This window comes from Saccostrea echinata, unplaced genomic scaffold, assembly GCF_033153115.1.
Source record: "Saccostrea echinata isolate AGI-Se365-2 ecotype Australia unplaced genomic scaffold, CSIRO_AGI_Sech_v1 ptg000002l, whole genome shotgun sequence".
In the NCBI taxonomy this organism is placed as follows: Eukaryota; Metazoa; Mollusca; class Bivalvia; order Ostreida; family Ostreidae; genus Saccostrea; species Saccostrea echinata.
In genome coordinates this window covers 20,737,240-20,763,855 of record NW_026889751.1, presented here as the reverse complement: position 1 = coordinate 20,763,855, position 26,616 = coordinate 20,737,240, and the positions used below count along the sequence as shown (strand labels likewise).

General features: G+C 33.9%; 1 protein-coding gene across 2 annotated transcripts in view; it reads right to left on the bottom strand.

Moving 5' to 3' along the window:
- Window positions 1–21,821, bottom strand: part of LOC133174146 (synaptotagmin-14-like) — a 40,819-nt gene extending 18,998 nt beyond the window's left edge. The window contains exons 1-3 of one of the 2 annotated variants that reach the window (XM_061309206.1): window positions 21,756–21,815; window positions 21,624–21,664; window positions 7,276–7,437 (exon numbers count right to left, since the gene is read on the bottom strand). In XM_061309206.1, coding sequence (XP_061165190.1) covers window positions 7,276–7,437; window positions 21,624–21,639 — 178 coding nt within the window. In that variant the 5' untranslated portion in view covers window positions 21,640–21,664; window positions 21,756–21,815. Of the gene's footprint in view, window positions 1–7,275; window positions 7,438–21,623; window positions 21,665–21,755 lie in introns of both variants that reach the window. The other variant, XM_061309213.1, reaches the window with a different exon arrangement.
- Between the last annotated feature and the right edge of the window lie 4,795 nt (window positions 21,822–26,616).

Sequence of the window (26,616 nt, the reverse complement as noted above, 5' to 3'; positions counted from 1 at the left end):
GACCATTCAGTAAAGATATACATGTACCAGTACACATGTATATAAATATATTGACCATAATGTACTGATCAAATCAACAGGAATGAAAGTGGAAAAAAGCATGCAATCTTTTTTTTCTTCATTACATATTTTCTTCTCTTAAGCATATTACCTAAGCTTGTTGTTTTACTCCGACCCTTCTATTTTTTCCACAACTAAACTTGTTATTAGAGAAAATAATCTCTGTTCTACTTTTCTTGGTAATATTAATTTGTCCCTTTCCAGTGTTTTTTATTGTTTTTTAAACATTGTTATTGTACAAAGAGCTGCATGATCATCCAGAATCATCCACCATAGTCTTCCTATAAGCTTCCAGTAGTGATGGAAGATTATAATTACAAGTTTCTTCTCTCTAACAGCTTTGCTTGTCGGTTATGGTGTTATGTTTTCAAAATTCTTTCATTCATATCTTTTTTACGAATGGGGATAATAATTTGACAAATTGAAGCTCAACAAACTAATAAAGAGAATTAAGTGTCATAATCAAAGTTTAGTGAACAGTGTATATACTGTAAAAGTGGAAACTTTGACGACATGGAAACTAAGACGAAATTGATGAATGACTTAAAATCGTCAAAGTTTCCACTCGTCAACTTTCATATCCTCGTTAAAGAGTACTGTTAAATACTATCATATCATCAGAGTTTTCAATCGTCATTTTACTAAAACATCAAAATCGTCAAACTTTCAACCCTTCAATATAACCACGTTTACAGTATATCACTGTATTAAGCTATTAAGCTTGAAAGACGTCGAAGAGATAAGACGTGTTTTTCAGTGCTCTTATCTACACTCAGGTGAATAGTTAAAATGATAAAGAAATGATGGATCTCAGTGCAAATGTTAGTCTTTTTACATCAATTCTGAATTCATTTAATGGATTATCACAATCATTTATTGGTACAAACAAGGAACAGGACTTAACTCCATCAGTGAGTATACCAGACTTTCTTCATGTTAAACTTAACGCAGAAAGTGTGACCATAAACTATGATGGCCAGCAGCATGAATTTATGTCAACTGTGCTACAGAAGATGCTTCTTTTTCATGGAGATAATAATAGAAATGGTTGCATCTATAAATCGATGTGTGACTCGGTAACTGTAACAATTTACAGAAGCACAAATACAATTCTCATTCAAGGGACTGGTGCATTTGAATGGTATAGGAATGATTTTCTAGACGAAGTCAAGAGTCAAGTAGATATAAGCCAAACTGACTCTCTAACAGATTGCAAAATTATTGTCAGTCAACCCAACTGTACATCGACCCCGAGACCCTCTAAACAGCTAAATGAATCAAATGTGGAGACAACTTGTCACCAATGTAGCAGCTCCGAAAATGTGAAACTTCTTTCTGAGACTGTAAAAATGCTGACACAAGAAGTAAATCTCCTAAAGAAGCAGCTCCTGGAAGCACAACAAACAAAAGCCTGTACCAACGCTTCCACACAAACTCCGGGAATACAATTGAAACAGAAGGGAACTTCAACTGAAGGACTTTCCATTAAAACTGGAATATCGAGACACAGCCAATATTCTTTTAGTGTCGACAAAAAAGACACCAGCACATCAACAGATATAGATGCCAGTTCTGTATGGAAAAATTTACAACCCACACAGAAAACCAAAATGGTTGCGACAAAGGACAACCCTAACTTACACCCTTCCAGAGAGAGTCAGCCTATATCAACTCCTAAAGAACGAGGCAGCTTCACAAGGATTTCTCCATCTATTTCAGCAAGAGAAGGAAAGCAAAAAACTACCCTGGTCATCGGAAGTTCTATTCTTCAACGAATCAAAACCCGAGGCTTAGATTCCAGTGTGAATGTTAGTACTAATCGTGGTGCTAGCATTTCACACATCCGCACAAAACTACAGAGATGTGATGTATCCTCCATCAAAAATGTCATCATCCAGGCTGGTGGTAATGATGTAGCTAACTTGCGCAACATTGATGCGATTCAGGATGATTTCATTGAAATAATTGCAGATCTCAAGAAGAGAAATCGTACAATTTCAGTGTTTCTATCGGAAGTGATTCCAAGATGTGATGCGGATGTTACTGAAGTAAATGAGTGCATAAAATATATTTGTGAGGAATATGGTGCTACACTTATCGAGACCAGCAAATCATTCAAGCACTGGAATTCCCCTTCCTTTTGGAGAGATGGCATTCACTTGGCCGATCGTGGTACTGCTTTGCTTCTTAAGCTGTACAACACACATGTAAAAATTCTTAAACAACAACGACCCTCATCTGTGCAGACATGCTATTATTGTGGAGAGCAAGGTCATTCCTCGCGTAACTGCCGACATGGAAACAAAGTTGTTTGTTGGTACTGTGGTGATCAAGGTCACAAGCAGAAGTTCTGTACCAAATAGGATCGCGGCAATGAAAGTTGTGCCGATAATACGAAAAACTGTCCAATTATCAATGTCAATAATTATTTTGATCCTTTAAATAATCTCTGTTTTGATTGTAATGAACCAATTTGCAGATGTCCTTTATCTAATAATTACTCAAATGATTTAAATTTTACATCTGAACATGTAGATGCATGTATAAATAAGAAAAACACTTTTTCAAATTTTAAACAAAACCCTACAATTTCTCCCCCAGTGCCAAATACTCAAAATGAAGAAAAACAAAATATATGTAAATCAAATATTGCTTTAATGAAAAAGGGTCTACATTTTGTCAATTTGAATGTGTGTCACATTTTACCAAAATTAGATGAATTGGTTTTGTATTTACAAGATCAGCATTACGTTGACATATTTTCTTTATGTGAAACCTTTCTAGATGAAAATATTAATGATTGTGTTATAAATATAAAAGGATATTCTTTTGAAAGAAAAGACAGAGTAGGAAGGGGTGGTGGTGGACTTGTTACATATATCTCAAATGATCTGAAGTATAAACGCCGTAAGGATTTAGAAATTAGCAATATTGAGACAATGTGGCTTGAAATTAATCTTAGAAATTCTAAGCCTATACTTTATTGTTCAGTTTACCGTCCACCATCTGTCCCCTCCTGCTGGGTTGATGATTTTGTAAGAGAGTTACAGTGTGCTACCTGCTGTGATGACCAGGAAGTGATTATTGCAGGTGATTTCAATATTGATATGCTCAAAGACCCCCCGCGGAGTTGGTCATCTGCAATTGTAGATTTTGGATTAACACAATTAATTAACACCCCAACAAGAATTACCAATAACTCTAAAACTCTCATTGACCATTTCTACACTACGCACCCTGCTAACATATGTGAAATAGCAGTACCCCCTGTAGCAATGTCTGATCATTATCCAATATGTGCCACACGAAGCTCTAACAGCATGAAACGTAAAAACAAACATATTGAAATACAATATCGTGACTTTAAAAATTTTAATGAAACAGAATTTTTGCTTGATTTAAACAATGCAAATTTTGATGAATTAATCCTACTGCATGATCCAAATGACATCTTAAACTGTTTCTATGATATTTTCAATGCTATAATTAATAAGCATGCAAAAGTTAAAACAAAGCGTGTTAAATCAGAATTTCGCACTAAATGGTTAACTCCAGAAATAAATGATGCTAGGAATTTACGAGATCAATACCATAAACAGGGAGACATGGAAAATTTTAGATTTTGGAGGAACAAAGTCACAATTTTAATTAATGATGCAAAATCTACATATTATAAGAAAGTAATTGAAAATAGTTCTACGTCAAAAGAAATGTGGGGTCACTTAAATCAGCTGGCCTCAAAATCAGACAAAAACTCATCCCCTTCCAATATAACATATAACGGGTTAGATCTTGATAATTTACAGGATATTGCAAATGCTTTTAATGAACATTTTGCACAAATTCCAAGAAAATTATTAAACAATCTTTCATTTACTACTTTTGATTCAGAAAAATTGAAAAGATACACTGAGGCAAAACTTGGAGATCAAGACTTTTTTGAAATTCCTTTGATTAATGAAGAAAAAGTATTTAATATGTTAAAGAGTCTAGATGTAAACAAATCTGCTGGCATAGACTTTCTTGGACTTAGATTGCTTAAACTTTCAGCTAGTATAATATCAAAACCTCTAACACATCTAATAAATTCTAGCATAATCAAGGGGTCTTTTCCTTCACAGCTAAAAGTCGCAAAAGTAACTCCTCTATTTAAAAAGGGTGATAAATCAGACCCAGGAAACTATCGCCCAATTTCAATTTTACCAACTATATCGAAAGTTTTAGAAAAGCATGTAGCAGAAAATATACGCATCTTTACTTCTCACTTCGATTTATTAATGAAAGCACAGTCAGGATTTAGAGAATTTCACTCATGCCAGACAGCTCTCACAAAACTAACTGATAATTGGCTGCATGCAATAGATCAAGGAAATTTCATTGGCATTACTTACTTGGATTTTAGCAAAGCATTCGATCTTGTTAATCATGATATACTAATTAGAAAACTTAAATGCTATCACTTTGATCCAATATCAATTAATTGGTTTGAATCATATTTATATCATCGAACTCAAAGTGTTAAAATAGGTGCATACACATCTGAATCACTGCCAGTTACAGCAGGTGTGCCACAGGGCTCTATATTAGGCCCTTTATTATTTCTATTGTACATTAATGATTTACCATTGTCTGTTGAACATTGTAATATTGATATGTTTGCTGATGACACTACAATGCATTTTCATGGTAACAATATTTCACGTATTGAAACAACTCTTAATCATGACCTCTATCAAATACAAAACTGGTGTCAACAAAATCAGATGCTTTTGAATACCGATAAAACAAAGTGTATGTTAATGGGCACACAACAAAAGAAATCAAAATTAGAAAACACTAGTCTTCATTTACAACTTTCCGGTCATCCCCTTGAAAATGTGGAAATGCAGAAATTATTAGGTGTTCACATTGATCATACTCTTCAATATACTTGTCATGTAGATGCAGTTTGCAAAACTCTTACATATAAATTATTTACTTTACGAAAAATTAAAAAGTTTCTTCCACTGCATACTAGAAAACTATTTTATAACGCTTTTATTTTACCATCAATTTTATATTGTTTATCTATTTGGGGTAACTCTCCTCAAACGCACATCGACAGAATCTACAGACTTCAAAAACGTGCAGCAAGGATTATCTTAAATGAAAAATATGATGCACCTTCAATGCCTTTATTTAACACTTTAGGCTGGTTAACGGTTCATGAACTTCTTTATTTACAGAAAAGCATTCTAATGTTCAAAACATTTCATGGTATGTCTCCCGATTATATGCATAACTTTTTTGAATTTCAAAGTTCTGGATCATATACGTTGCGCTCAGAAACAAATTCCGAACTTCGTTTACCAAAATACAAAACAAATTTATTTAAAAATTCTTTACAATATTCAGGGGTTATTATCTGGAATGAGTTACCTATAAGTATCAGGAAATCCCAATCCCTTGCAATATTTAAAAGTAGTGTTGAAAATTTTTTACTTACGAAACGTACTAGTTCTACGTGAAAATATGTGATTTCCTCCCCCCCCCCCCCCCCTCCTTTTCACATTTTGAACTAAGCTTTGATGATTTTATTTATTCTGTTGTAACATAGTGTTTATATTTTATTATCTCATAATTGTGATTTGTGTTTATTGTATATATACATTGTATATGTGTTATAAAGAAGGCCCTGAGGAAGACTAGTGCTTGCACTAATCAGGTTACCTTCTATAAATAAAGTATTATTATTATTATTATTATTATTATTAAGCAATGGAAACCTAAAAATGTCCTTGAATTCAGTGGTGAAACAATTCAGATCATGCCATCACTAATTTTTCTTTGTGATTTCTAAGTTTAATTTATTACACCCATAACTGAGGTCTAAATTTTTTTTATTTCGATTTTTTTTAATTTCCTTTAAGGTTAACTTACCTTCTAATAAGAGAGTTAACTCTCAGTGTGATAAGTACATGTACTCCTTCATAAAATTGTAATTGAAAGAAAAATGAAACCATCTGTCAATTTTTGCCCTTCAGGGTACGCTAAAATTGTGTGTGCATTTCAATTATATATTAGATTTCTTTTAGAAAATTAATGCATTTGAGCAAAATTTTATATGAGACAACAAATGGACAATGAATCTTAATCTGACTAATCAACTTGAAAAATAGTCTCCATAGTGGGAGTTATCTTTCCTTGTGGAAAAACTGAGATATCTTCCTTTAGCAACCCGCAACATGAATGCTCCATTACAAATATTGTTATCACATGATAATGCAAAGATTACTTTAAAAAAAAAAATCAAATCAAACAATTAATGTAAATCCAGAAAAAATAATTGAAATAAATTTAAATTTTTTTAATTAGTTAAAATTTCAACTGCCCAACAAAATAGGATACACATGTATTAATTCAGCTCAACCATGTATATAAACGTACCATCATTACTAAAGATATTTCAATTTCCCCCTCCTATTTACTGCTGACACTCTTTGTACCTGAGCTAGTGGCTGTCTTCAGGTAAATTCATAATCTTCTTACCAAGTTTAAAGTGCACAAGTTTAAAGTGCACAAGATTTAACAACTATTAGTGTACTATATATTAGGGTTACGATTGTTTTTTTTTTTAATGATTTTCAATGCTTCTGAATAAAAAAAAAATATTCAGGAAGCAAAAACCTACACAAGGACATCTATTATATCTATTTTATGAGGAGGGATTTTCAAAATATGTCACTTGAAATTCTAAAATTAATTCTGTGAAATCCAAAATCCAAGAAAAAAAAAACAACTTAAAAAAACACAGGCATCTAATAAACTTTCCCCTGTAAAACTAAGGGCTAACATTTCTCAGGTTTATCTCTGTCCTAATGAGGTGTTTTTCATGTGGATTTTTATGTCTCATTTATCGAAGCTGAATCAATCAATGCTCTACTTTGTAATCTCTGTGTATAACCAATAAAGATTTTCCTTGTACCTTAAATTTCAACAAAACTGTCTCCAGGGAAAACATCATGTAACTACGTTTTTCACTCTTATTGCCAACGTGTAAATATCAAAGGGTCTTATTAATATATATAGATAGCTTCAGGTTTATACTATCCGAACACCACTGAAAGCCAAATTAAAATTGAAAAAAAAGGAAAAGAAATTCTTATAAATTTAATCTAAAGGCAAAAAAATTTTCTTGATTACTATATATCATTACACACAACAGTATAGACTTACCTAAATCGTTCTTTTTTCTGGGTTTCTTGGGGTGATTTTCCAGACAAGGGAAGCCCCCACACGAGGAGAAACAGAGGAGCTTGTTTAAGTAGCAGAAGAAGATGACGAGTAGGGCAAGGAATAGGGCGACTGCTCCCAGGAAGGCAAGCGCCTCTGTCGGCACTGAAATGAACAACAAAGAGTTATACAGACCAAGAATAGGGTGAGGAACTGCAGAAAGGCTATAGTGCCTTATACATGTTATAGTCAACACTGCAATGGATAACATGGAATTATGATCGATGTGTACATTTTATGAAAGAGAGATTCAAACAATAGACATAATATACTTACAATAGTGCTGCAATACAAAGCAGAATTAGAAAGGCATGTATGAACAATAAATGCAATATTGTTGTACTCACAACAACTGCACTCATTTATATGTTCATCAGATATACATCGTTACTTTTCACTTTACCAAGTCATTTGGAGTTATAGATCGTTAAGTTGGAGTAGAAATAAATAATTATGCATTATTAATTGTCGTGATCCTGATCATTGAGAATATTATTAGAAATAATTCACATGCACCCTGAATCAAAACAGTACAGAATTACTGTTGGTAAATTTGACAAATTTATGATTATTTGCATTTCAATTACTTGTAATATCTTAAGTATGCAAAGGAACGTACTGTATTTGAAAGAACTTCAAGCATTAATTGATTCTTTCATACATATATAAAAATCAGTATGTTTACATTGTACATAAAAGGCAGATATATTTTATACCCAGGTCAATAAGAACAGCCTTAAATAATTTCATACTACTCAGCAAAAAACACCCAACAATTGTGACTGTAATACTCTTGACACCTGGAGATTAGACAAAACAACCTAGCTTAATTTATCATAGGAAAGCTCTCAAATAAAAGTCGATAAATAATTAAATGTCAAACCATTAGAACTAAGTAGTACAATAAATCATCAAACCCTCGAAAGACGTCCCCATAGGATCAGCAGTACTATCCAACAAGCTCATCTTCTATACTATCCTGAAGATGCATAAAAGGCTTGGAGTTGCAGAGCTTAACTAATATGCCTTAACTATGAACATGCAACTGACGAAATAACTTTTATGATGCATGCATGTGAATGTATATTTTTACATAACAATTGGAAATGGTCTGGAGATGACAGAAAGGATTTTAATTCTGTCTTTCTGTTACAAAATCAGGGGTACGAGGAGAAAAAGTGTTGATATATGATTCAGGGACACAGCTTGGAGGGAATACAATGGACCTCACATTGATCGGCTCAACAGCAGCTACTAGTACTTAAATCATGTCCTTTCTGATGATATCCACATTCAATAAGGACTTCACGTGAGGCCATGAAATAAAAACTGTCAAGGGAGTTTCACCTTATTAAACTGTTCTCAAATACAGTCATGCATGCAAAAAGATGATAAAGTCTTTGCATTATTCATATTTCTAATATGAATCCTTAATTCTTTAAAATTTGTTAATTTACCAGTAAATCATTATTCCCTGTTTCCAAAGACAGCTACAAAGACAATTCCATTTCCTTGTAAATACAATGTAGTATACAAATGTAATTCGGTATACTGTAGACGTACTTTTTCCACGTGGGATTAATTTTCACTACGCATGCGGTCACAAATTTTCAACGGAAATTTGTCACAGCATACTAAAAAAATATCTAAGAAATACAATGACAACTGGTCCAAGAAATCTGTGTAATTTTTTTTACCCATGGATTGAACACATATTGTGATTCTGCAGAATTATGACCCCATGGTAAAAAAAAAGTACTTTTACAGTATGTGGTAAATAAAAATACACTCTACGGTCCTAAAGATAGCTGCTTCATCTATTTCTTCCAATTTTGACTGTCCTTAATTTCTTGCTTTATTACATTAAAACTTGGTTATAAGAAAGTCACTGGGACTATAACAAAGATTATATCCTAGGCTATCAAAAGAAGGAAGTGAAAAGTTTTCTACCAGATTCATAAAAATTTCCTTATAACAGACATTTCTTTATAGGAGAGTTCTACATAACCAAATTTTACTGCATATATATCCATATCTATATATATATATATATATATATATAGCATCATATAGCATTGCAAATCCATTTCAAAACACAGACTGAACATTCTACATTTGACATAGGGGTCACTATTGGTACTACTGTATACAGGGTATTTTCATCCCCTTTTATTTTTGCTCTCACCATCAGTGGGTGCAGAATTCAATCAGAAATTTTTTATCTTTCTTTTAATTAACACAACTGTGTCTGAGCAAATATAAAATGGACAGAAACTGTATGTTTACAAGTGTGATGGAGGGCAACAATTAAATATGACATTGTGCAAAAATAACAGGGGGCAAAATTAATCCTGCTTATACAGTAAACTTCATGCAGTCAACTAACAAACAAAAATTACACTTCAAATCCAACTCTGGCCTATAAGTAAAATGATATTGTATACTTCTAGTTCACAAAAACAAACAGTCTGGGTATCATTATTATACACTGGAAAATGAGTTCTCCCCCCTGATTCACTCATATCACAAGAGGCCCATGGGCCACATCGCTCACCTGAGCACATTGGTTAGGCAAAAGTACAAATCAGTTCAGTATTGAAAATATTACCTTGGGGGGGGGGGGGGGGGCTTGAATTTTAAACATCTGGAACCTTCCATGTCAATTTAACAAATGGCTTTGTTGTACTTGAAAAGATTTTTTTTAAAAATTCCCATATATTCCTTTGTAAAAATATCATCCCCCATTGTGGCTCCTCCCTATCCCAGGGGTCATCATTTGAACAAACTTGAATCTACACTACCTGAGGATGCTTCCATATCAATATGACTAAACATAGTTTTTCTGTTCTTGAGAAGAAATATTTTTTCTATATGTTCTTATGTAAAACTTTCGATCCCCCATTGGGCTCCACCCTACCCCTGCAAAGGCGGATCCAGGGCCGGCAAGCCGGGCATGCACCCCCCGTTTTAATTTTTTTATATAGAACTTATATGTCCATTATCCTAAAATCAAGGAAAAAACATCTCTTCTTTGTAAGAATTCATCAGCTTCCCGGACCCCCACCAGGGCCTTGCTCTAGACCCACTGGGGGCTTCAATGCAGCCCCCAGACCCAATGCCTCTACTGCCCCCCCCCCCCCTTTATGAAATTCCTGGATACACCACTGCCCCGGGGGTCATCATCTGAACAAAATTAAATTTACACTACCTGAGGATGCTTTCATATCAAAATGACTTAACATGATTTTCAGTTCTTGATAAGAAGATATTTTCCTATATGTTCCTATGTAAAATTTTCAATCCCCCATTGGGCCCCACCCTACCCCCAGGGGTCATCATTTGAACAAAATTGAATTTACACTATACCTGAGGATGCTTCCTTATCAAAATGACTTATGATCATGGCTTTGTAGTTCTTCAGAAGAAGATATTTTCCTATATATTTCTATTTAAGACTTTGATCCTCCATTGTTTCCCCACCCTACCCCCCAGGGGTCATGATTTGAACAATACAATCTACACTACCTGAGGATGCTTCCACATAAATATGATCAATCAGGGCTTTGCTGTTCTTGAGAAGAAGATTTTTAAAGGTTTTTCCTATATATTTCTATGTAAAACTTTGATCCTCCATTGTGGCCCCACCCTACCCCCGGGGGTCATAATTTGAATAAATTTGAATCTACACTACCTGGTGATGCTTCCATATAAATATGACCAATGAGGGCTTTCCTGTTCCTGAGAAGAAGATTTTTAAAGATTTTTCCAAAATATTTCAATGTTAAATTTTGATAGTCCATTGTGGCCCCGCCCTACCCCTGGGGGTCATAATTTGAACAAATTTGAATCTACACTACCTGAGGATGCTTTCATATAAATATAACTCATCATGGCTTTGCTGTTCTTGAGAGGAAGATCTTTAAAGATTTTTCCTTTATATTTCTAAGTAAAACTTTGATCCTCCATTGTGGCCCCGCCCTATCCCCGGGAGTCATAATTTGAATAAATTTGAATCTACACTACCTGAGGATGCTTCCATATAAATATAACTCATCATGGCTTTGCTGTTCTTGAGAAGAAGATTTTTAAAGATTTTTCCTATATATTTCTATGTAAAACTTTGATCCTCCATTGTGGCCCCGCCCTACCCCCGGGGGTCATGATTTGAACAAATTTGAATCTACACTACCTGAGGATGCTTCCATATAAATATGATCAATCAGGGCTTTGCTGTTCCTGAGAAGAAGATTTTTAAAGGTTTTTCCTATGTATTGCTATGTAAAACGTTGATCATCCATTGTGGCCCCACCCAACCCCCGGGGGTCATGATTTGAACAAATTTGAATCTACACTACCTGAGGATGCTTCCATATAAATATAACTCATCATGGCTTTGCTGTTCTTGAGAAGAAGATTTTTAAAGATTTTTCCTTTATATTTCTAAGTAAAACTTTGATCCTCCATTGTGGCCCCGCCCTATCCCCAGGGGTCATAATTTGAACAAATTTGAATCTACACTACCTGAGGATGCTTCCGTATAAATATAACTCATCATGGCTTTGCTGTTCTTGAGAAGAAGATTCATAAGATTTTTCCTATATATTTCTAAGTAAAACTTTGATCCTCCATTGTGGCCCCGCCCTACCCCCGGGGGTCATGATTTGAACAAACTTGAATCTACACTACCTGAGGATGCTTCCATATAAATATGACTCATCATGGCTTTGCTGTTCTTGAGAAGAAGATTTTTAAAGGTTTATCCTATATATTGCTATGTAAAACTTTGATCCTCCATTGTGGCCCCGCCCAAACCCCGGGGGTCATGATTTGAACAAATTTGAATCTACACTACCTGAGGATGCTTCCATATAAATATGACTCATCATGGCTTTGCTGTTCCTGAGAAGAAGATTTTTAAAGGTTTTTCCTATGTATTGCTATGTAAAACGTTGATCATCCATTGTGGCCCCACCCAACCCCCGGGGGTCATGATTTGAACAAATTTGAATCTACACTACCTGAGGATGCTTCCATATAAATATAACTCATCATGGCTTTGCTGTTCTTGAGAAGAAGATTTTTAAAGATTTTTCCTTTATATTTCTAAGTAAAACTTTGATCCTCCATTGTGGCCCCGCCCTATCCCCAGGGGTCATAATTTGAACAAATTTGAATCTACACTACCTGAGGATGCTTCCGTATAAATATAACTCATCATGGCTTTGCTGTTCTTGAGAAGAAGATTCATAAGATTTTTCCTATATATTTCTAAGTAAAACTTTGATCCTCCATTGTGGCCCCGCCCTACCCCCGGGGGTCATGATTTGAACAAACTTGAATCTACACTACCTGAGGATGCTTCCATATAAATATGACTCATCATGGCTTTGCTGTTCTTGAGAAGAAGATTTTTAAAGGTTTATCCTATATATTGCTATGTAAAACTTTGATCCTCCATTGTGGCCCCGCCCAAACCCCGGGGGTCATGATTTGAACAAATTTGAATCTACACTACCTGAGGATGCTTCCATATAAATATAACTCATCATGGCTTTGCTGTTCTTGAGAAGAAGATTTTTAAAGATTTTTCCTTTATATTTCTAAGTAAAACTTTGATCCTCCATTGTGGCCCCGCCCTATCCCCAGGGGTCATAATTTGAACAAACTTGAATCTACACTACCTGAGGATGATTCCATATAAATATGACTCATCATGGCTTTGCTGTTCTTGAGAAGAAGATTTTTAAAGGTTTATCCTATATATTGCTATGTAAAACTTTGATCCTCCATTGTGGCCCCGCCCAAACCCCGGGGGTCATGATTTGAACAAATTTGAATCTACACTACCTGAGGATGCTTCCATATAAATATAACTCATCATGGCTTTGCTGTTCTTGAGAAGAAGATTTTTAAAGATTTTTCCTTTATATTTCTAAGTAAAACTTTGATCCTCCATTGTGGCCCCGCCCTATCCCCAGGGGTCATAATTTGAACAAATTTGAATCTACACTACCTGAGGATGCTTCCGTATAAATATAACTCATCATGGCTTTGCTGTTCTTGAGAAGAAGATTCATAAGATTTTTCCTATATATTTCTAAGTAAAACTTTGATCCTCCATTGTGGCCCCGCCCTACCCCCGGGGGTCATGATTTGAACAAACTTGAATCTACACTACCTGAGGATGCTTCCATATAAATATGACTCATCATGGCTTTGCTGTTCTTGAGAAGAAGATTTTTAAAGGTTTATCCTATATATTGCTATGTAAAACTTTGATCCTCCATTGTGGCCCCGCCCAAACCCCGGGGGTCATGATTTGAACAAATTTGAATCTACACTACCTGAGGATGCTTCCATATAAATATGACTCATCATGGCTTTGCTGTTCCTGAGAAGAAGATTTTTAAAGGTTTTTCCTATGTATTGCTATGTAAAACGTTGATCATCCATTGTGGCCCCACCCAACCCCCGGGGGTCATGATTTGAACAAATTTGAATCTACACTACCTGAGGATGCTTCCATATAAATATAACTCATCATGGCTTTGCTGTTCTTGAGAAGAAGATTTTTAAAGATTTTTCCTTTATATTTCTAAGTAAAACTTTGATCCTCCATTGTGGCCCCGCCCTATCCCCAGGGGTCATAATTTGAACAAATTTGAATCTACACTACCTGAGGATGCTTCCGTATAAATATAACTCATCATGGCTTTGCTGTTCTTGAGAAGAAGATTCATAAGATTTTTCCTATATATTTCTAAGTAAAACTTTGATCCTCCATTGTGGCCCCGCCCTACCCCCGGGGGTCATGATTTGAACAAACTTGAATCTACACTACCTGAGGATGCTTCCATATAAATATGACTCATCATGGCTTTGCTGTTCTTGAGAAGAAGATTTTTAAAGGTTTATCCTATATATTGCTATGTAAAACTTTGATCCTCCATTGTGGTCCCGCCCAAACCCCGGGGGTCATGATTTGAACAAATTTGAATCTACACTACCTGAGGATGCTTCCATATAAATATAACTCATCATGGCTTTGCTGTTCCTGAGAAGAAGATTTTTAAAGGTTTTTCCTATGTATTGCTATGTAAAACGTTGATCATCCATTGTGGCCCCACCCAACCCCCGGGGGTCATGATTTGAACAAATTTGAATCTACACTACCTGAGGATGCTTCCATATAAATATAACTCATCATGGCTTTGCTGTTCTTGAGAAGAAGATTTTTAAAGATTTTTCCTATATATTGCTATGTAAAACTTTGATCCTCCATTGTGGCCCCGCCCAAACCCCGGGGGTCATGATTTGAACAAATTTGAATCTACACTACCTGAGGATGCTTCCATATAAATATGATCAATCAGGGCTTTGCTGTTCCTGAGAAGAAGATTTTTAAAGGTTTTTCCTATGTATTGCTATGTAAAACGTTGATCATCCATTGTGGCCCCACCCAACCCCCGGGGGTCATGATTTGAACAAATTTGAATCTACACTACCTGAGGATGCTTCCATATAAATATAACTCATCATGGCTTTGCTGTTCTTGAGAAGAAGATTTTTAAAGATTTTTCCTTTATATTTCTAAGTAAAACTTTGATCCTCCATTGTGGCCCCGCCCTATCCCCAGGGGTCATAATTTGAACAAATTTGAATCTACACTACCTGAGGATGCTTCCGTATAAATATAACTCATCATGGCTTTGCTGTTCTTGAGAAGAAGATTCATAAGATTTTTCCTATATATTTCTAAGTAAAACTTTGATCCTCCATTGTGGCCCCGCCCTACCCCCGGGGGTCATGATTTGAACAAACTTGAATCTACACTACCTGAGGATGCTTCCATATAAATATGACTCATCATGGCTTTGCTGTTCTTGAGAAGAAGATTTTTAAAGGTTTATCCTATATATTGCTATGTAAAACTTTGATCCTCCATTGTGGCCCCGCCCAAACCCCGGGGGTCATGATTTGAACAAATTTGAATCTACACTACCTGAGGATGCTTCCATATAAATATAACTCATCATGGCTTTGCTGTTCTTGAGAAGAAGATCTTTAAAGATTTTTCCTTTATATTTCTAAGTAAAACTTTGATCCTCCATTGTGGCCCCACCCTATCCCCGGGGGTCATAATTTGAACAAATTTGAATCTACACTACCTGAGGATGCTTCCGTATAAATATAACTCATCATGGCTTTGCTGTTCTTGAGAAGAAGATTTATAAGATTTTTCCTTTATATTTCTAAGTAAAACTTAAAATCCTCCATTGTGGCCCCACCCTATCCCCGGGAGTCATAATTTGAACAAATTTGAATCTACACTACCTGAGGATGCTTCCATATAAATATAACTTATCATGGCTTTGCTGTTCTTGAGAAGAAGATTTTTAAAGGTTTTTCCTATATATTGCTATGTAAAACTTTGATCCTCCATTGTGGCCCCGCCCTACCCCCGGGGGTCATGATTTGAACAAACTTAAATCTACACTACCTGAGGATGCTTCCATATAAATATGACTCATCATGGCTTTGCTGTTCTTGAGAAGAAGATTTTTAAAGTTTTTCCTATATATTTCTATGTAAAACTTTGATCCTCCATTGTGGCCCCGCCCTACCCCCGGGGGTCATGATTTGGACAAACTTGAATCTACACTACCTGAGGATGCTTCCACATGAGTTCCATCTTTCCTGGCCCTGTGGTTCTTGAGAAGAAGATTTTTAAAAGATGCTATTAATTTTTCACAAATTCTCTATTATCTCCCCTTGAAAAAGGGCGTGGCCCTTCATTTGAACAAATTTGAATCCCCTTCACCCATGGATGCTTTGTGGCAAGTTTGGTTGAAATTGGCCCAGTAGTTCTGGAGAAGAAGATGAAAATGTGAAAAATTTACGACAACAACGCCAACGACAACAACAACGACGACAGACAACGGACAAATTTCGATCAGAAAAGCTCACTTGAGCCTTCGGCTCAGGTGAGCTAATAAAAAAAACTGAATCTATTTATAAAGCACACTGACTCAGGTTTCTGCCTCTACTTACACAAACATACATTGTACATTAACATATAACAATGTTTTTCATCACCAAAACATAATTATTATACATACCCCAGTTGGCAAACACTAGCAGATTTTAAAGGAATTATTTAAACATGGTGAACACATGTAACTAAAATTATACAGGAATATGTTGATCAATAAGACATGTTTATCTAAATTTTTTATAAACATCTATGAATTAAATTCAATGATTTCTTCAATGTGTACTTTATCTTATTAATTGCAATGAAAATGTTGTTAATTAATACATGTAAGTGCATGATAGTGCAGTTGTGCATAAACTACAAACATGAGTGCATGGTTTTGTTACTTATAATTTCAAATAATCTAAATTCTATTCAACCCAGGAAAATTGAAGTATTGACTACAATTAAATAATAAATAATTCTCTACCATTTGTGAGACTTTTATTTAAATTTCAATATGTTTATACCATTGTATTTATATAATAAAGTAAGTACTCTGTGGAATCACCAACAATTACATTGATGAATTAAAATTTGATCAATTTGCCCCTCCTCATTGAGTTAGAGTCAGTGGAAACGCATTTATAATCAAGTGATAAAGTGCTTCCTGTCATCAAAATTCTCCAGTGAAAAAGAGTACAGTCAATAATGGAATTTTAAACCAAATAGATATCTCCCCTCCTTTTTTTTCATTTTTAAAACATTTTTTTATATATTATCTTTATTATATTTTTTTTTTTCGTATACATATTTATTTTATTTGACTTGTCAAAAATCTAAAGCATTTCTTCTAAGTTCTTGAATGTACACTAATATAATGACTTATGGACCTCTTACTGGTCTAAATATACTTTTAATGACTTGTGCTTGTAAAAATATAAACAATTGCACTGTTGTTTAGATAACATGACATTTTCTTTTTCAAGCAATAATTGTTATTTATTAATTAATTATTATTCGAAATCTATTACTCCCTTTTCACTCTCTACATCTAAATAACCAGGCTTGGAAACTATCTGATGTATTCCCCTTACTGTCTGCTTAATTCCTATGTTTAGTAATTAAGAGCCATTCTCTGTAACGACTTGAACTTTTATATAGGAGCTGTGGCACGCATAGTCTCAGAATTTCTCCAAACTCTCTATGATAAAAGTCTTTGATACCATAAACTCAAATCAGGCAGAAATTGGTTGCTACGTGTCATGGTTACCATGGCAACATGTCCTGAAGTTTGAAAAATGGCATTTTTCAACATGTTCAGAGTCCCACAGTTAACGTTTGCAGCAAAGCAAACAAGTGGCAATGATTGTTTCTGAAAGTTGTAGGCCTGATGTCTTTAATGCATGATAAACATGTTTGGTAAATCAATTATTACATACGTTACTATGGAAACAAAGTATTCAAAAGTAATAATTTTGCTCATTTAATTTTATAAAATCAAACACTTAAGAATAAAAAAAAAAATATAGGTTGAAATGCAAGCAAATAATAGACAAAAGATCCTTGTAACATATACCAAGGAAGAAATATGATATTTCTTATAGGTTGGCAATGGTTGCCATGGTTTTAATACCAAGAAGGGATTTTAAATTTACTCTATTAGTGTTTAAATCTAATCCTATCTTTTTAAAAAGCATATTTTTAAATAACTAATGATCAATTTTTAAAGACGTTCATGTGACCCTAATTTTCACATTTCAAAAAACTCAAATTCAATTCTTTAAATAGAGCGTTGCTATGGAAATAAGCCGAAAAAATATGCAAAAAAATCTGAAAAATTTTCTGTTTCCTTGGATACGTACCCTTGTATGTAGATTCCCAAAACTTTTATGATTGATAATTATGAACAACTAAGCTGACTTTCAATTTTGACTGCCACGTAATCTCTAACTGGATGCAAAAAGCTGGCACATAGGGTTTAATATTGATATAAAATTAACAAAATCAAACATTTTCTCTTCTTGGTTACCATTGCAACAGTGTTGTATTTTTCAACAAACGTTATCAATATATGATATTCAACTTTAGTTCTACCAGATAAGTACTATTCAAGGTGAGTCAAATAATACGTTTCTTGAATAAAAGGTAAGTAAATTCCTAATGCAGCAAAAAAAATACCACTTTAAACAACTGGTACATTGTTTCCATGGTTACACTGCAAAGTAACAATTAATCCCATTTTTTCTTATGTTGTCGGTGTTGCAAGGTCCTAAGGATGTATATGTGCCAGTCATGAAATTTATTGTTTTTCCTGAAGATAGTAGCATTTACCCAATCTTAGCAACACATTTAGCATGGTAACATTGTGTTACCATGGCAACCATGAAAAAGTTATTTTTAGAATAATATTGCCAATACCTAATTACTTAAGGTCAAATATTTTTATTGTTTTTTCTTAGGTTGTTGATTGAGTTTGATCATTTAACACCTATCATTAGTGAATATTGAACATTTTTCTGCATTTTTCAGCATCTAAAATGTATTCCAAATGTACCCATGGTTACCACTTACTTAGAGATAAATTCTAAATAGTTTCTTTATAGCATTAGTGGCAACAAGGTGTCAGTTTTTTGTGAGAATTGTTTGTTTGTTATTCTTAGTCTTTATTTAGGCTTAATAAAGATTCAAAGTAGCTGAAAATCTCAATTTTTCCAACTTTTCTGGCTGTTACCATGGCAACCAAGACACATAGCAACAAAATTTTATTTGATATATGTTTCTGGTGTCAAGTTGTAATAATGTGCAAAGTTTCATCAAAATCGGTGACCATGCGTGGCAAAGAAGTTTAAGTGGTTACAGAGAATCGCTATTAATACCTAAATTGTCTTTAAAAAACAAACAAATTTAAACAAACAAAAATTTAAACCCCCGTTTTTTATAACATTTTGTTAATTCTTAGATTTAACATTTCTTCTCAGCTTTTATGTTAAAATGTTAAATATTAATAAGCAATGATTAAAATAAACAGATAATAATCAAACATTTAATGATGTAGTTAGCCTAATTAATGAAATCACAGGAGTTGTTGGCCAAAACTGTATCAATCAATTGTGGTCAGTGATTGAGTGAAAGTTAAAAAACTTAATAATAATAATTTAAGAGTAAAAGTTTGTATATATACTGCATAAGTCTGTCTTCAAGATTATCATGAACATTAAAGAAAAATCTAAATAGTTAATTACCAGTGAGCTGTAATTATTTATATTATAATCAAGTGTATTAAGTGAAAAAAAATGAATTAAAGGAAACACATAGTCAAGAGTAAGCTCTGTATCAGCATAGTCAAATGGATAAACGTATTGTACAAGAACTAATTATGTGGAACTGCATATTGCCAGCACAATGAAAATCAATAGCTGTCTAGACTACAATAGTATCTGCATTAGATTCCGAAACAAATTCAATTACTTCTCAAAATGGCAAAGGTATGGTGGTAAAATATTAGTGTCACTCTTGACCATTTGTATATTGCATACAGCAAACATCTGACGGGTGAAATTATTCCTTGACTGACCTATTAAGTCAATAAAAAATAGGTAGCAACTGTTCTTTCGCCAAGCGCTCAGCACTTTGGAGTGTAAGTTGCGGGTCTTTTGGATGAGACCTTAAAAAAATCAAGGCCTCATGTCACGGCAGGGTGTTGGCACAATAAAGACCCCTCACGGCTCAATGGCCTTGGTCTAAATTTGAAGTCCTTCACTGCTATATGGTGATGTCTCTTTATTAGTGAAAAATGCTAGAATGGGACATAAAACAACAAATAATCAATCAATGATTCCTAGTATCACTAGACACTGTCATAGTTATAACCTAGCTAGAACTTTACAAATGAGAGCTGCATGTAGGGAGGGGTGGGGTGCATTTATGAAGGGCTTGTTTTATCAGTCTGGTCGAACCCCCGAACGGGGGTATACCCCCAAACGAGGGTTTTCCGTCCCGTCATGCAATGCGCAAGAACAGTAACTCTTGCTGTATCCAATATAAACAAACTTGCCTATATCATCTATCTTAGGAAAAAGATCAATAATAATGTTATTTCTGCTATGAACTTGGTAAAATGTCAACAGAAAAAAAAATCAACAGGTTAAGTTTTCCATAATTTGAATTTATACTGTAGGAATTCCTTCATTTCATGAAATTATTTATTATTTTGTTGGACTTCTCAATTAAGATTATGGAATTAAAACACAAGGAAAAATATTCTAAGAATGAGGAAAATATTAATTTAGAATCTAGATTTAAATAAAATAAAATATAATCTTGTTTTCCCCCAAACATTCGTATTTATTTTAAAAAAAAAACTACAACAAGTTGCCAAACATTTTATTTAATTCTTATAAGATATAAAAGACAATAAATATGATAGATTTCATTTGAATTTTATTTTTATATGTATTTTTGTTACACTTCCTGGGCAAGATTATCGATAATAAAGACCGTCGATTGCTAGTCAGAGGAAACGCGGACTGAAACCTACGATCATAAATAAATCGATATTAGCACCATTTTTTCTTGCATTTTATTATGAAAATAAAAGATATAAGGTAGAATAATACATTTTTTTTTATAATTTCAATTTAATATTAGTTGTTTATGTCTGTATATCGAATATTTTATCTTAAATACCTGCATGTCAAGGAGCAAAAGATCGCCAACTTTGCCAGGGAATAAATCCCGATTTGTACAATAAAGTTGTATTTTTGTAAAATACAAACTCTAAAAACACCTTTAATCTATCATTTCCGAGTGGTTTTACATTTGCCAAATAATCCGTTACTCTGCACCGGCGATTTTTGTAAACCCCTACTTTTTGCGTGAAATACGCACATTTTTAAGCATCTGCGCATGCTCGTACCCCCGTTTGGGGGTATGGATTTCCCATTTCCGTTTACCCCCGTTCGGGGGTTCGACCAGACTGTTTATTGAATAGGTTTGATCAATAGAATTTTAAAAAGTATAAAGAATTTCTTTAAACAATGAAATTCAGCATAAAATTATAAATTTTATGCAACAGCAGATCACGTAAGTTTATCAACATACGCCCCTAGGCCCCTAAGTGTGGTCGTCTGTACCTAACCTCGGTATAAAATGTGTGTGTTAGTGAGTTACTTAATCATTGAATTCAATTTTTCAGTTGCAATTTTGTTTTAACAACTCTTGACTATGCCACTTATTAATGTTGTATTGTGAGTGTCACACATTTCTACGTTCATCTAAGAATCTAAACGTATTAGATACTGATTCAGTGTTTCACCTTCCATTGCAACCATTTTTGTTTCTTTTACGGATCTAGCGCTGAAAAAATATGCATAAATTTTCAACTTTTTACATTTCAATTTCACAATCAAAACGGTATTTAACATTTTATCCCGAGAAATATACTTACAAATGCTCATAATCTGCAACTCGACCCTCCTGCCCAAATCTTCGACTCCATTGATAAACAATATGCTAATTTTCGCGCGCTAATATCAAATCGGAAACGCACAGCCCGTATATTCCCGGAAAAGCGCTAGAAATGCATTTCAGTTTTGGATTACTGCATAAAAATAATACACATAATTATTATCCGATGACACTATATTTTATAGTAACTGTTCATGAAGTGTTGTTTGGGTTCTATCAAAATATGCATTTTTGATAAATGGTGCCATATTTTTGACCCTACATGTGTATGCAAGTTTTTTTTTTAAAACCCTACAGAATTTTCTTGTTTCGAGCGAAAATGTATGATATGTAGTACAGATCATACATTTTCGCTCGAAACAAGAATTCGTTAATTTTGTTTACCTCGGGATTTTTCTCATTGGTTAAAGCGATTTGTTTAAACTGATTTCCTAACATATCGAGAATTCTTCTTTTTTATACCGAAATAATTTGATATTAAGAAGTCGAATTTTTGATATACGACCAAAAGTTCAAAAATTGTGCCTCATATATCTGCAGAATTTTGGATTGTCAGAGCTAGCAGAGCTTATCCAGTGACAATGTGAACATCTAGCATTACTCATCAAATAAAACAGCCACGATTTTTGCATTTTTATCAAAGCTGGCCACGGGGATACTATTAATCAATCAATCTATATGTCAATCAAGCACCATCGCATCGATTACTTCATAATTATGGTCACAATTGTGGGTCACGATAGAGAGAATTTAGACAAAAATCAGTCTGGTTTTGTGCAGTTTGTTCCATGTTCATTTTTATTTATATATAACTGAAGGCCGTGACTATAATTGAGGCAAGTGAGGCAAATGCCTCACTAAAATTTTTTGGTTTCTCTGAAAAGTGAAAAAGTTTTACTTTGAACTTTAATTAATTATGTTTTTCTTTGTACTAAATTAATACTTTCAGCTAAAATGTAAATCGATCATCTCACCAGGTGCTTCATTATTATTTAGAACGCATGTAAAAATAATTGAAAACATGAAAACTTTCAAAGACTGCATGAGTCTTAATTTGCTAAAATCCAGGTTTCAGGACCCCCTCCTCACCCGAGAACCCTCATCAGGACCCTACCCTGGACTCGCTTGGGATTTGAGCGGCCCCTTGATCCCTTGCCTCACTAAAAATTTGGGACAACGGCCTTGTACATGTTATTGATTTATTTTGTTATTATTATTTATTCTGTGCTTAATAAAGTTATTTTTTCTCACTTGTAAGACAGGATAAATTCACTTGTGAAAATATAAAAAAAAAATTCTGTCCCACTCGTGAAATAAATTTCATATTCAGCTAAAAAACATTGAATACCCTCTACATGCATTGAATATAGACCTGTTTTGTTTTCCTTTTCAAATTATACAATTTGCCATAATCGAAAGAAGCCTTATATATATCAGGCTTAATATTGATCCTTTTTGGTACTTAAAGCCATTTGTTACGAATTTAAACCAAAATTTAAGGGATTGGCGTTTTACTGTTAAAAAAAGGCACTTTAGATTGTAGGCCTAGCCACTGTCCACAAGTTTTGTCAACTATTGCAATCTGAAAATTCAGATTTCTTTTAAAAGCACTGAAAATTCAATTTGCTTGTCAATTTTTACCTTAATTTATGAGAAAAGAAGAGTCAATTTCCAACAGGGACTGGGACCTTTAACTGGACATGTGAAGGGCGTGAACATTAATAGCCTATCAATTACATGTAATACACGTTACTTTTTAAATATATATCAGCCTGTTTGAACAAATCCATGTCAGAAGTTATCACTATACGATATTTTATTATTAACTGTCTTTTTGTTAGTAACTTTTGAGCTGATAGAATGAGGGAGAATATCGTCAAATACGTCAACAAACACGCGCCACAGTATTTATAAAATACAAAATACAACTAAACGTAAGACGAACTTTAAATGATTCAGTGATGGATATCAGCTGAGGATATTATCATGTTGTAAATTTTGAATTTACTAGGTGGAGGTAAATTTAAATTTTGCAACATAATAATATGTTGGTTTAGGATTTCTTTTATTCAAGGATGATTCCTTTTTATAAACTATAACAAAATGTAAATATATAATAACAAATGAAAAACGGAGTTGTATATATATAAACTATAACAAACGTGTCACAGATATAACGAAATAAAAAGAAAAAAAGTTGTATACAATTGCAATGGGAAAATAATAATTTGTGCAAGCAGAAAATTAAAGCCCTTTTCTTAATTTGAAAAAAAAATCTCCTGAAACACTCTTAAGATTACCAAAATTAAATAAGAAATTGAATTAGGAAAGTTCTTTGATTTTTTAAAATGATGACCATCCCATTTATTCTACAGACGCAAGATACTAAACTATAAAAAAAGAATAAAAGAAATCCACATGGAATTGTTTGCTTTGTACATTGCAACAGGAGAAATTGATTACTCTGAATATTGTTGTTTTACAATCCAGTTTTAAATTAAAGCCGTACGCGACTTTGTCCATTTAAAAGTATCTTATACTGTTGCATTCAAAACTGGTGGATTTTTTACGACTTCGTCCAATAAAACAACTGTTCCTTTCTCCGTGGATTCTTCGGCGTTCGTACCAGGACACTGCGGTCGATAAAACAGCAATATAACAACTGTACATGTTTAGCTGAATACAGATCTCATTAAACGTGGGTCATGACAAATTACATTGTACGAAGATTTTCTATACCTATACTTTGAAGTGATGTGATAGTGTAGGTGTCCATCTCCAACATCAGCTGATGCATGATTTAAGATGAATTCACTGAAATGTTCTCCCCCATATTAGCTTACATGGAGAATAGGGCTACGGGAAGTGGGCAACCTTGCAGGCCAGCAATATGTTTATAATTATTATACAATCACAAGCACCTGACATATTAAAAATGATTATATGATAGATATGATTGACATGATAAAAGGTTACCATTTGTTAGGGGGGTTATTATTATCATTAATAGTTATGTTGTTTTTCAATAGACAAATTTGAAAGTCGCCTTTAATCTGAATGCAATTACTTAAATTACTTAAAAACCCTCTATACACTGCACACTAAAGAGTTCTGATTTTTGTGGTATTTTTATGCAGATAGAGTTATCTGTCCTTTGATTAAGAATAAAATAAATTGAAATGTAGAGTTTATTACTTAATATGTGATCAAATCAAGCATTTATAACATTTTAATAGGCCAAGATAAAATAGATTGAACACTTCATTTGCAGGTATTTTGCCGACTTAAGTAAACAACAATGATTTCTGTTCATCAGTACTTCATTGTCTTTGAACATTTTTCCTGGGGGTAAATGCAAGGTACCCTATGTTGAAAATGTGATAGATAAGCTCAATATTTAAACCTTAACACACTATAATTTTCTCAATGTCCAAAAAATATTTTCCTCTGGTGTATAGAGGGTCCTTAAAAATATCTTCTCATCAATGAATTTTGTCTAGGTATATATAATATTCCTACAAAATTGCTGACATTTTTTATGTTCTTCCTACGAGTTATGGAATTAATGTTTATGTGGAATTCAAAGCACATTGTGTTTTATTTCTTCCTGAACAAATTTACATGCGATTCGTTTTAGTACCATTCATATTTATCACCGAAGTGAATATAATGGACATTATGAGTGTCGCCAGGTGATATTTCCGACAGAAGTGTGTACAGTACTCTTTTTGTCAATAAACAAATGGCTATTTTCCTCGTCTTAATCATTGTTAACGTCTCTTTCATACTTGTTCCTTAATGACTAAACACACCCGCACGTCCTTGTCGCATGTATATAAACACCAACCCCACTTCATTCTGTCTTGATCACGTTGAGGAATTTTACCAGTTATAGTTCCTCTAAGTTCCACGGATCCCCAGACAAAATGAGGATAGAAATCTTGATCTTGCTGGTCAGTGTAACTATAACCACGGCCCAGTGGTGGGACGATTGGGGGGATAGGTTTGAGGACTTTGGAGACAATCTATGGGATCGTTTTGACGATTATTACGATGACTGGGGGCGATATTCCCCCTACATGTGGAACAACTACCGCAGACCGTGGGGAGGATGGAGGCCATGGGGCCGTCATCATTATAGACCTCAATATTATCACAGGCCTCGCCGTCACCATGGATACAATCATGGGTATAACCTTGGATACAGTAACTATGGGCAGCTGATGGGTAACCTTTACATGTATAACAAACTTTTCGACTAAACTTGATGCTCGATTGTACACTGGTGATTGAAATGTGCTACGACAAGAATATTTGTGCTCAATGCGCTCCGGCATTTCTCGTGACAGGCACGTGACAATGTTCGTGACAATCACAAGTTTTCTCTTGGGATTCTATCAAGACGATCACGTGACCCAACATACATCCACTGACTTTCAAATGGCTTTGTCTGCAAATTCAAGTAATAATTTATACTTTGTTACAACTTATATATTGTATTGTTTTATTGTAAAGAAAATAAAAATTCCTATGTAATTATTGTCTTTTCTGTAGCTATAACGACATATTCTGAATAGCTATCGAACCAGTGGTGCATCGCCACTTGAGGTGTTATTTATGAATGATTGGATCTGTTGGAAAATAAATTTGACTGTGCTCTTATTTTACATCTTAAAAAATAACACGATGTTGATTCAAATGACAACAAAGCCTAGACATGATAGTGAACAAATCGAAAAATATTTGTTACCAAAGTTAACCCCCCTCCCCTTAAAGAGGACATGCGCAAATGTACAGCTTGAGTTTGAATACCACAACTTGTCCACCAATAAAACACAAAA